Raw genomic sequence first — 12,872 nt, forward strand, 5'->3', positions numbered from 1 at the left:
AATTTAAAATGAGACTAGAGGATTTAGAGCTTTCAGAAGACAGAGACAGACCGCACTAGAGTAACTTCAGAATATGGTATAAATTTGGCTAGCTGTCGGGTGTGCTTATAACTGTACGCAAACTGGTAAATGGTTCTTCTGGTGGAGTGACATGCTCTTTCTTTGCCTCTAGGGAGCAGGCACTCAGGAGAGAGTGCTGATTGAGATCCTCTGTACAAGAACAAACCAGGAAATTCGAGACATAGTCAGGTGCTACAAAACAGAATTTGGAAGAGACATCGAGAAGGATATCAGAGCAGACACCTCAGGACACTTTGAACGACTGCTTATCTCTATGTGCCAGGTAAGCCATGTGGAAAGGAGTAAGGACTTGTGGACTTCTGTGCCTTTAGGACAGAACAAAATCTGTGGGTGCAGTCTTTGCTCCAGACCTCACTTGTTTATGTAGGCCAGCAAAGTATGACTGAGAGCAGATGTGTGTGTGCTTCTCTAACCAGTCAGGTTTTCTCAGAAACTAGCAGAGCTCTAACGGTTGTTCAGCTGTAGAACGTAAGGCCTTGTCTTTGAAAACCTTGCTGTGCTGTGATCCACTGCAGGCACATCATTTGATTCCACATTTAATATCTTCATCTGCAGGGTAACAGGGATGAGAATCAAAATGTGGACTACCAAAAAGCTCAAGAGGATGCTCAACGTCTTTACCAAGCTGGTGAAGGGAAACTTGGGACTGATGAGTCTTGCTTCAACATGGTTCTAGCAACTAGAAGCTTTCCCCAGCTGAAAGCTACAGCTGAAGTATATGCTAAGGTAGAAGCTCTTCAATTAAAGGTTCTGAATCAAATTCAGCCCTGAGGTAAAAATGGGCAAAACTCCACTGACAACAAATGGATTTGTTCCACATTTGTCAGGGTTGAATTTGGCTCCATTCCCACAACACATGTAAAAGATTAAACCCCTTTACCTTTTCTTTGCAGATTGCTAATCGTGATTTGTTAAGCAGCATTGACCGGGAGTTTTCTGGAAATGTAGAACGTGGTCTGAAGGCTATCTGTAAGTCATATATATTTTTTGAAGGAATTAATGGCTACCTAGTTCTGACTCAAAGATGAACTTTCATGATTTCGGTGAAGTAGATCGGGGTCGGCAACCCCTGGCATGCATGCTGAGCGTGGCATGCAAGGCCATTTTGCTTGGCACACGGCAGCCAGCTGGCTCCGGGCACCTACTGCCAGCGACAGAGCCTGGGCTGCTTTGAGCAGGCCTTGCAGTGTCCCAGCTGCCTGCTGGAAGCAGCCAGGGATCCCGGCTGGCAGCAGCTCCCCAGAGCCGGGGCGGCTGCAGCCGGGAGTCTCCAAACAGCTGTGCCAGGCTCCGGCACTAGCTCTGCACCAGCGCGTGCAGGCACGCCTCGGAGTGGGCAGTGGGGGCAGGGCCTGAGGCAGCACAGCCCCGGTTTCTCCCCTGCTCCTGGCACAGAGGTGATGAGCCCGACACAGCTGTTTGTAGCCAGCCTGGGAGCGGGCAGGCTACAAACAACTGCGTCAGGCTCATCACCTCTGTGCTGGGAGCAGGGGAGAGACCGGGGCTGCGCTGCCTCAGGCCCCACCCCCACCATGGCGCGCCTGCACGCGCCAGTGCAGAGCTGGTGCCGGAGCCCGGCACAGCTGTTTGGAGACTCCCGGCTGCAGCCGCCCCGGCTCTGGGGAGCTGCTCCCAGCTGGGATCCCCGGCTGCTTCTAGCAGGCAGCTGGGACACTGCAAGGCCTACTTGGAGCACCCAGGCTCCAGCAGCTACCCAGAGCTGGGATAGCTGCTGGCAGCCACAGAGTCTGAGCTGTGGGGCAGGGGCAAGGGGCAGTAGGGCTGGGGGGCAGAGGGTTTGGGTGGGGGGCAAGGGGAACAAGCAAGGCATCCTGCCATGTACCTCTTGTCCTTGTTTTATTTTTCTGCCATGCCGGCACTCTGGCACCTTCCAAGGTAGGCATTTTGGTGTTTTTTGGCACTCCGGCCAAAAGATGTTGCCTACCCCTGAAGTAGATGCTGATCTTCTCCAAGTTAAATGTAGCTAAGTTATATTGATAAATCAGTTGCATTGAATTAAACCAATTAATGACATTTCATAAGGAGAATTCAGAGTCCTTCAGTTGGGGCACATGCACAAATACAGACTGAGGAGGCTGCAGTACTGCAGATGAGGACCTGGGAGGGAGGGAGGGAGGAAGGGGTGGGGAGGCACAGTGGCCGAATGTCAGCCAACAGCGTGCACTTGTGAAAAAGGCTAAAATCATAGTGGGTTCTGTTAATATGAGGTTAATTTGCAAATCAAGGGAAGTGATTATCCCACTCTATTCACCACTGGTGAGGCCTCACCTGGAGTACTATGTTCAGTTTTGCATGCCACGCTTCATAGTTGTTGGGGTCAGAAGGGACCTCAATAGATCATTGAGTCTGACCCCCTGCCCTGAGCATTAAAGAACGCTGCGGTCAGATGACCCCAGCCAGGTGCTTGTCCAGTTTCTTCCTAAAGACTCCCCAAGGTAGGGGAGAGTACCACCTCCCTTGGAAGCCCATTCCAGATTCTGGCAATCCTTACTATAAAGAAGTTCTTCCTGATGTCTAACCTAACTCTGCTCTCTGTCAGTTTGTGGCTGTTGTTCCTGGTTATTCCAAGGGCTGCCATAGTAAACAGAGCATCTCCAATTTCTTGCTGTCCCTCAATTTCTCCTTGTAGGGCTTTGCCTGCAGGCCCCTAACCATACGAGTGACCCTCCTCTTGAATCCTCTGAAGGTTGTCCACATACTTCTTGGAGTACTGTGTCCAGTTCTGAGCGCCGCACTTCAACTGTGGCCTGACCAGTGCGGCAGAGGGGAAGTATCACCTCCCTGGACCTGTTTGTGATGCACCTGCAAATGCATGATAAAATGCAGTTAGCTTTATTGATTACTTTGTCACATTGACAGCTCATATTCATTTGGAGTCAGCTGTGACTCCAAGATCCCTTTCTGCTGCTGTAGTGCTGAGAAGGTCATCCCCTAGCCTATAGATTGTGTTGGTGATTCCTTCCCTGTAGATGCAATACTTTGCACTTGTCTTTGTTGAACTGCATCCTATTGTGTTCTGCCCGCTTTTCCAACCTGTCCAGGTTTGCCTGGATTTGACCCCTTCCCACTAGTGTGTTAACTTCACCCCATAATTTTGTGTCATCCGCAAATTTGGACAGAGTGCCCTCCATGCCCTCATCCAAGTCACTGATGAAGACATTGAATAGCTCAGATCCAAGGACTGAGACTTGGGGGACCCCGCTGCCCACATCTTTCCAGGTCAAAAAAAGATGATAAAATTATTATCTGGCTGTAGAGGCCAGGTCTAGAAGCAAACGTCAAATTGTGGCTGGGGAAATTTAGGCTGGCGATTAGTATGAACTGCCTCATTATGAGGACAGTTAAGTATTGGAATAGGCTACCTAGACAAATTCTGGCATCTCCATCCTTGGATGTTTTTTAGAGCAAGTTAGACATTGGGATGGTTTAGTCAGGGATGATCTTGCCTTGAGTAGGAGGTTGAACTAGATCAGTGGTTCTCAGCCTTTCTTGTACCAGGACCCGTTTTAAACATCGGTGGCTAGTCCCCGACCCAGTGCTCCTCACTCCTGACCTGTTTGCCCCCAGTGTGTGGAGTAGGGGGTGGGTGCATAGGGGAGGGAAGGCCCCAAGCAGCCCTTTGCAGGCTGCAACTCTGCCAGCCTGCAAGAGAAAAGATTTAAAGTGTGTTCATGACCTTTTAATATAGTTTTGTGACCCAGTTTTGGGTTATAACGTATGGATTGAGAAATACTGGACTAGACGATCTCTTGGGCTCCCTTCTAGCCCTATTCTGATTCTGTGGTATAATCATTTCCAGTATTCTCTTCTGAATTAAATCTCATTCATGTCTTTACATTCTGGCTACTAAGCATCCACACCTATTTAAAAGGAAGGTGGAGGATTTAGAGCATTCAGTAATAAAAGAAGTTAGCAGCTCCAGCATAAGAAGGATTAGCAAGCTAGAGGTTTTCTCCAACATACTGTACAATGGTGGCTGGAAAAAATCAAGCTTAAAATAATGTCCATAAGAAAAAATGAATATACACTAAAAATAATCATTTAAGAATCACAACTTCTATGAAACAGTACAGTAAAAAAAATGAATCTGTTATAAGATGGGGGTTCCTGTAGTATTAGAAGCTCCCTAAACTCTGCTGTTACTGTTAGTCAACAGATCCTTTTACCTCTTCCCAGTACCTCAGAATTTTAATCCTGAAAGATGCCATTTCTGCAGCCATTGCTGATTGTGCAGTTTAGAGCTCTGCTAGGTATGGATTCCACTGAAGCACTGCAAAAAAATCAGTGCTTGTCCCAGGGAAGTCAGCAATGGAAAAGAACTCTCATGAAATGTGCAGCTGAACACAGATAATTTAAATCTGCCACCCAGTGCCTGTGAAATGTGCACTTACAGTGATAAAATTCTAGCTATAGAGCTAGAAGAGAGAGGTTTCATATTGATTATTTAATGGAAAGAGGTTTTTAAGTGAATAGTTTGAGTGTTTCCTTTAACAATTTTTATAGAATTAAGATTGCAGTGAACTTTCAAAAGAGTTGTCCTTTTGGACCATCACACTGAATTGTAATTTTTAAATAGCCATGTCAGAGTTCATATTTAAACTAGCCAACTGACCGTCAAGAATGAGCAGGGTGGGGATGGGATGGGATGGAGTGCCGCCACCTAACACCCTATGCTGCTGCTGTTTTGCATCTGGCAGGGAGCGGGGTGGGGGAGCTGAGGCCAGGTCTCCCACCCTCTGTCCCCTCCTCAGCACAGCTTTGGAATCATGGCAGCACACTTCCATGCTTGGAGCACTCTGATTGGCTGTTTCTGTCAGCCAATCGGAGTGCAAATAAAGTGTTACAGACAGACAGACAGGCTTAAGTGTAAGCTTTTATAATATTAGAATGCTGGGCAGCCAACAATGGAAGCTGAGCTGTAATCTTACCTATGTGCATATAATGTTGTCACGCTTAAGAGACCATAAACACTGTTCCCATCCTCCTGGGATTTAAGTACTTTAAACTATCAACTGCTTGATCAGATGTTTGTTTGACAGGATTTACTATTAAGTGTTTTAGCAAAAATCATGCAATATTGCCGAATGAACAGCAGCAACGGTATACAGAACCTGAACTAACACTGTACATGTGTTTTGCAGTGCAGTGTGCTCTAAATCGTCCAGCCTTTTTTGCTGAGAGACTTTACCATTCTATGAAAGGAGCGGGCACAGACGATTCAACACTCATCAGAATTATAGTCACTCGCAGCGAGGTAAGAACCATTTTGTTTCTCCAAGCAAGGAAGAAATGGAGTTTAAAGGTTTTGATGTCAACTTTACCTGTAGCTGAAATCAATCTTTTATTGCAAATGTAACTCTTTGCAGATCAAGTTCCTTTACTGGAAACAGGACTTGCCTGGTTGTAAATATTCAGCTCACTCTGAGATGTTACTAGCCTCCTAGAATCCATGACTCCCATCTACTACAAAGTTAATAGCTGGATGAGGGGCTCATGTAAAATGAAGTATCACAGTAGTATTCTCAAACTGGAGTGGAGATTATTTTAATATCTTGCATTTCTCATCCTCAGTTTAGAACCCTTTATAAAAGGGAAAGTTTTAACCCTGGGTGAAGGAGTAGGTTTGTTGCATTTGAACAGTTCTTAGCTCATTCATACACAGTACTTAGAACAGATCAGCTGAACCTTCCCCTTTTGAAAGAATTTCAAGCATTTGTGTCTTCACCCTTTCAGACTGAATGCATCTTTTGCTTCCAAAATGACTTGCCCACCTGAATACATGTGTGGGGAGGTCCTGTGTGAGATGGTTAATTAAGGAGACCCTTGGAGTTAGGAAAGAATCTTTGAAAGGAGATAAAGTTACCCCAGGCAGCCACTTTTATAGGAAACTTGGTAACAGAAGCCTCAATGACATTCTTCCTCAGATTCTGCTAGGATCTGGAGGCTAAGTGCAGCTTTGACAGAATTGTTTCTGTTACTTCTGAAATGGCAGCTTAATAAACAGAGAACCTCTTGCCTGTCTGCTTATAGTTTTGCCTGGGTTCGTTGCAAATGGGTTGTCTCTCTCTACTACTGAAATTATCCTGACAGATATATAACATCGGATGAATTGCTTTTACTTGTCAAAAATAATTTTGTGCTCACCTTATTTCTTTTGGCACAGATTGATCTTGTGCAGATCAAACAGATGTTTACACAGCTGTACCAGAAGACTTTGGCAACAATGATAGCAAGTGACACAAGCGGTGACTACAGGCGTTTGCTGCTGGCAATTGTTGGGCAATAGAAATTATTATTTTTTAAACAAACTTAATGACCTATATAGCAAAGCAGAGAAACACACTTGCCCTTGCATGTACCTATGGGAATGATTTCATGCTATATACCAAATATGCCTTAATGATAAATGATTTTAAAGCTTTTATTTTGCACATACACTTGCCTTAAGTTGGAAACATACTATTGTACTTTACATTATATAAAAATGTGTGTGTAGGTGTGTGTGTGTATGTATGTATGTATGTGTATATATCTGCTACCTTAGGTGTCAGTTGTCTTTGACCCATTGAAAAATAACTACAAATCTGATTTCTGCTCCAGTTTCCCTCAAGAACAGTTAGTACAAAATCACTTCTACTGTAAAGGCAAAAAGGTCCTGTACACATTTGACCTGGACAGTCAAAATGGTTAAAAAGTAGAATCATGAAGCTAAACTTTCTTCTCAGCTGTCACCATAAATGTCAGTTCAATCACTCTTAATCCTCATAGTAGGGTATTCAGATACTTAAAGCTGAAAGGCCTTTTGATCTTGAATACGAGTGGGCCTCTTATTGCTACCTGGTACAATCCTGTAAAAGTGCACATTGTTGGCATCACTCCTTGAATTTAAGAGCTAAGGGGGTTCAGAACAGTGAATGAGTGTGCCCCTTTTCCAAGCATCTGTCACTTCAGGTTGCAAAGTAAGTTTGTATGTGCAGTTTCTACTCACTGGCAACTACTCTTTTTGAATAAAACTAATTTCTCTTAACACAAGCAACTTCAGTAAGGTGGGTACAGATCATGCTAACACTTGCATGACCTCTCCATTAATTATATATGCACCTTTACACAAATGTTAAAAAGTGAGGAGGCTGAAAAAATGCATGTAAACCGTTTCTACCTGCCCTTTGGAGAAGACGTACAGAAACAGCAGCCTGACTACCCAGAGCCAGGGTGGAACTTAGCTTTAGCAGAATTCTTCAGACTAACATACCTGAATCCTAGTACTCTTAAAGATATATTGGCACACATGGCTGAGAATAACTCATGCATCTCTTTCCTGAGGACAGCCATGGAGGTTCATGAGCAAAAGCCACAAAAGTAAACTGTTCACTAATGTCTGCCCCTCCACAGGTGTTAGAAGAAATGCCTTTCTATTTACAATTTCAAACATTTCCAGTGCAGCATGTTGGTATCTTTAAGTTAATAGGGACAGAAGTGGGCCCTGAGTAACATACATCCATGGGTTTGTATCCCCCTTCAGTTGCAAAAGTTCAGCTGCTCTTGCTGCTCAAGAAAACAAGGTACGGGCCTGTGACTTGTTTCCTAATGGTGGTGGTCCCTCATTTGAATGCAGCCAGTAGCAGATGCAGGCCTCTGTCCAGATTAGAGTTACTACTAGAGCCCTCCCAAAGCTGAATGGGCTTGTCCTCCTCTGACAACAAAGCACTTTTGGCTTGCCTACATTTGCAGTCCTTTGGTACACAAACACTCGGTAAGTTTTCATGTTAGACACAGGAGACATATTTTTTCAGTTCCACATACAAAAAACCCAATAGCTTACTTCTGGTTTGATTCTAAAGCAGCTTCTTATAAACTTACCATGTGTTTCTGTGACCACAACTGCAGTCCTCACTAGCTATTTAAGGAGGCTGATGTGAAAGAGGGTAACATAGTAAAATCAGCTTAAAAAAAATGTCAAATCTTGCTGTTGTAGCTACTTTTGGTCCAGAGAGAATATAAGCTAGAGTCTCCCCTTTAAATGTGAAAGTGCTTCAAGTGGGGAGGAACAAACGGAATGGGAGAAGCTGCAACAAAATAAGAAAGCAGGAACCAAGTACCTGAATAGAGCAGTTCCTAGCAGGCATGTACATCGAATAGCCTGGTTCTGGTTTTAAGCAATCCTGCAAGGTGCACCCTTCTGACTGCTGGAGGGACTTGTGCAGACTGACTTTAAACAGGCTCCAAAAATAGTACCTAGAACTCACAAACACCACCAGACACCCCGCTCCCCTCCACAAATCAGCCTGGACCACAGCTTTGACCCCATACTTTAGGCAAAATATTGAGACTGCCCTCAGGCATTAGGTAGCCTGATCATCCTAGCAAATTCCCAGTGAGGATGAAAAGAACAGTTGCAGCACGACCTGCTTGCCTTTTCGTATGTGCTACAAATGATTATCAATTGCCTCAGGCCAAAAGAGGCAACCCCATTCAACTGTTCAAGTTAATTTTATCCTGATATAAATAAGCATGCTTGGTATAGTACTATTAAGATCCAGCTAAGTCAGCTGATGTTCAACGTATTTACGCACCATTAACATTAAAACCAGATGGCTTGCAGGATCTTTGAAATACTGTCTGAATTTCCTTGTAACAAACAAAATCAAAAGGGACCCACACTCCCTCTTCCTGAAATCAGAGTGCATATTCTGCCCAACTTCAGAAAGGGGAACACCTGCCTGTCTTTGTGCTTAAACCAGCCGTTTAAGATTTCAGTTAAATGGACCTGTATAGCAGTAACAACCTAGACAAGAGCTGACCAACATCTGCGCAGCTGGGAGCCACGCTACATGTTCCCCGCACTCCCTGCCATGAAGGCACCAGGCTCCAGTCTCCTCACTACTGTAGTACCCTGCCTGCAGGGAGCACGGCTGTGGATGCATAGTGGTTGGATGGGAACCCATGGGCTGGGAGCAGCTTGTAGGCTGCCAGCTGGATAGTCGAGACCTAGACCACTTCACAGAGAAGTCTTGAAAATTGTTTGGTGGAGACTGAGTAAGACCATGATTCTGCGTAGTTGGATTATGCAGCAGGGGTGGCAAACCTATTTGGGGCAGCGGGACAGATCTAGATGGAAGGGCTTTAATGAGCTGTACCTTTGAAATCCCTAGTAGACACAACTACATGGTCTAAAATGAATTGTATCATTGTTCAATCTCCAATTTAGGTCACTAGGTGGCAGCGAGTCTTCAAAGATGTGGGGGGTGAAAAAACCCCCTGATGCTTTGCACCTGGAATTCCTGGACACTGGTGCAATTTTCATAGGCTTTGCTCACAGACTTAAACTGCTCTGGGATCCAGAGGGAACATGTGAACAGCTACACCAGGGCAGCAACTGACAATAAATGCTATCACAGTATTGAACTAATGGCTACCTCAGCACAGATGACAGACACCTGACAACTTTTTTTTTTTTTAAACTAGACTTTTCCTTGCATTATTACTCCAGATTCAAGGCACTTACACCAATCTATGCATTAACTCACCTGTCAGAGTGGTGAAAGCTGGCAGTTACTGGAACGTATTCTACACATTGGGCCTCTCTCTCAAGAAAGCACCTTTACATTGTTCAAAGTGGGTAGGATAGTGCCCTAAGAAAAAACCCCGAGAATACAACTTACCTTCAGCCATTATGAATTGCATAGGGTTTCTGTGCCAACCCTTCTGTCCTAACAGAAGGCCAATTGGGGGTAGGGTGGGAAAGAACAATATTGTCCACTGACTGCATATTTTTTGACCAGTCAAAGATTATAGCAATTTCACAAAAAAACCCACCCTATATTTTTGGTAGTTTTCTTGACAAATTTTTTTGTTTCTTGACACATCTTAGTGCAAAAATTATGCTTTCTCTGTGTATTATTTGGACCCACTGACAATTTTTTACAATTTTCAACTGATATTTGATTGGTCAAATACCCAGCCCTAACTGGGGCATGGCTAAAATGTACTACACGGCACCACACTGCAGTCTTCATCTCCTAAGGCCAATGCACAACTGTTGAGTGAAGTGTAATGCAGAGTCAGAAGATGTAGTTCACGCTGCAGGTCATGTAGATCCCTGTGTAGACAAAGACGAGAGACAATACAAAACTGGCACAAAGCCATTTATATCAGTCTCTTCAATGTTTAGTGCAGGAAGCAAAAATAATCAGGACTTTTCCTTTTAAAAAAAGAAGTCTAGCAAGTGCATACAAATGATGGGGAAAATACACACTCGTTATTAGCCAGGAATCTTTCCTTCTGATGTCTTGACCAATGAGAGAAACACTCATGGCATGAAGACTCACCTTCTCAAAGCAAGTTTAGTAATGGAGATATAAATCTATTTTTTTTCCAGACAGGGGCTTTCAGCCACCTCAGTTCTTACTATCCAAATAACTACCCATAGGAAGACAGGACAGAGAGAACAATTTGTCAAACAATTACTGTATTTTCTGATTTTTCAAACCTAGCAACATCAGATACTGATATTTTCAGCTGTCTTGCTTGCAGCTGTTCACTACTAGGTCTGATAAAATAACGTATGGCAATGCACAAGGCCACACCTGGATGCCCTCTGTTGGTAGGTCCCAATTTCATAGTTAAGGGAAAAAACACAATTGCAAATAGCAAAGCTGAACACCCAGGTAGATAATAATGAGGAAGAATGAGTTGCTGAAACATGACGGAATGGTGCTAGAGTATAAATAGTAGTCCCCATCCTGCTTTTCTGACTTAATCTGAAAATATCCAATCTGGAATCCAAACAACCAGAAACATTAAAAGCATACTGGGAAAATACATGGCTCAAAATACTCAGTCTCATGGTACATTTAGGACTTTTCTAGAGACAAGGTGAAGGACCATCTTCATTTATGTCAAAGTACATACACTAAAAAGCAAAATGCAGTTATCTACCTAACGGCAGACTTCTCCTCATGTAAGATGCTCTAGGAAAATAGAGAATTACAGGGTGAAAGGACTGTCAGACAAAACTCTTAATAAAACATGTCTACTCTGAACAAGCTAAAGTTTTTAAGTTACATTAGACTTCATTGCTGCCTTCCATTCTTGCTGTGATCCTGGCCACTGAGAACGTATCTTCTATGTATCAGAGGTTTCAATTGTATTTCTTTTAATACACAACCTCCCACCGACTCAGAACAACAACTAATTGAGAGCCAGTCCATTAAGAGACTGCCTTGTGAAAACTTGTTGGATTTTTTCCCAACTGAACACCATCATGGAAGACTACTGATGGACTGCTCCTCAGATAAAAAGAACTTTGTAATACAGGTGCCCATTTTTCTCCTTCCCAATGTCACGTATCACAAACTAGTGAGAGTCCAGGAACACAGGGGCCACTCACCACTGTCTGGATCTTGGATTTCTGTATTCCAACCATTTGAACGGTTGTTCCCAATTACACTGCATCTAAAATGCAGTAAAACTTAAACATTAATTCAAGTTTTTGGGATGTATAAGCCATCACCACTATTGTAACAATTTTGTGGTTAATATACACTGGTAACATTCAGCAGATTTTCTCATTTGCCTTTAATCAAAACTGGCCAGAAAGATTGGCTCTGATATTACCTGCTATCAAAAACATCACCTTAGTTCACATCCTAAAAGATCATGCACAGTCCTCACATATGAAAAAACTCAATAAACAGCTATTCTTTTGAGTAAAGCCTAGCATTGCACATTAGATATAGCTCTGTAGAAACCTATAATGAACGTCAAATTTAATACAGAAATTCTTAGGTGTTCTGTTTCTAAAAATCTCATTAATAAAATATTAACACTCTCCCTGGAAGCAGCAGGACTTCAAGTTAATACATTTTTGGCTTCAATTATATTAAAATATTGCTCAGAAAATAAATTAAGCCTGCCCTCTCAAGTTACATTCATTAAACTGTTTTCTGATTTTAAAAATAGTTAGAAATACTCTTCAGGTTTTAAAATAACCTGGGTCTGATTAGACCTAAGCGTTCAAAATAAAACCAATACACAATGATAGGAGCCGCAGCCCATGCACAAAATTTATTGTGTGCTACTGTTTATAAAATACTTGAATAGTTCAGAACATGCATAAAAGTTTTGACTGAGACAGGGGTATATATACAGATTGTACCTTATGGCAAACAAAAAAAGGGAGATGAACTCAAGTGACTTAAGTTTCAAGTTGTGTTCCAGGGGATGAGAAAGGTAGCAAATGTCAAAATATATAACAAAAGTACAGAGGCAATCAGTACAGTTCATTATTTGTGAACGAATCAGCATAGAATTTCAGTTTTAACCAAGCAGTCCTGTAGCTATCAAAATACATGCAGTCTCGATTTTACACTTTCACTAATGCCTTAGCAGTTGAACAGAGCAATTACTTATGCGCTGCATTGCCTAAACAAAAGTATTTCCATAACATTTTCAGTTTCCTTTACAGAGTTAAAAAATAATAAAAAGCTTGCAGCTATTCAGCCCAGTGATTAGCTATTTATGCAACTGTAATACTCACAATGAACTAAAAGTACCAATAACATCTATGTAACCTAGAGATGTACATCATAGGCCAATATATTAAATATTTTGCAAAATGAAAACATGCATACACAAAATACAATGCCAAGCTTTACAGACTTGATATGAATCAAAATTTACTTCAACATAATGTACAAAGTTCAATTAAAAGTACCTTAAAATTAAGCAGTTCCATGATTTTTCACTTTAAAATTAGTGTGTGCATGTGT

General features: G+C 42.6%; 1 protein-coding gene and 1 long non-coding RNA gene across 3 annotated transcripts in view; both read left to right on the forward strand.

Moving 5' to 3' along the window:
* ANXA7 (annexin A7) overlaps positions 1-6,596 on the forward strand; it is a 32,060-nt gene extending 25,464 nt beyond the window's left edge. For both annotated transcript variants that reach the window (XM_019555659.1, XM_019555658.1), the window contains exons 9-13: positions 173-343; positions 637-807; positions 975-1,050; positions 5,244-5,356; positions 6,266-6,596. In XM_019555659.1, the coding sequence (XP_019411204.1) occupies positions 173-343; positions 637-807; positions 975-1,050; positions 5,244-5,356; positions 6,266-6,388 (654 nt within the window). In that variant the 3' untranslated portion in view covers positions 6,389-6,596. The remainder of the gene's footprint in view (positions 1-172; positions 344-636; positions 808-974; positions 1,051-5,243; positions 5,357-6,265) is intronic.
* A 3,127-nt stretch (positions 6,597-9,723) lies between these two features.
* LOC109323971 overlaps positions 9,724-12,872 on the forward strand; it is a 4,058-nt gene continuing 909 nt past the window's right edge. The window contains exon 1 of the long non-coding RNA XR_002104805.1: positions 9,724-12,870. This is a non-coding gene — a long non-coding RNA (uncharacterized LOC109323971). The remainder of the gene's footprint in view (positions 12,871-12,872) is intronic.

This window comes from Crocodylus porosus, unplaced genomic scaffold, assembly GCF_001723895.1.
Source record: "Crocodylus porosus isolate Cpor-Errol unplaced genomic scaffold, CroPor_comp1, whole genome shotgun sequence".
Taxonomy (NCBI): domain Eukaryota; kingdom Metazoa; phylum Chordata; order Crocodylia; family Crocodylidae; genus Crocodylus; species Crocodylus porosus.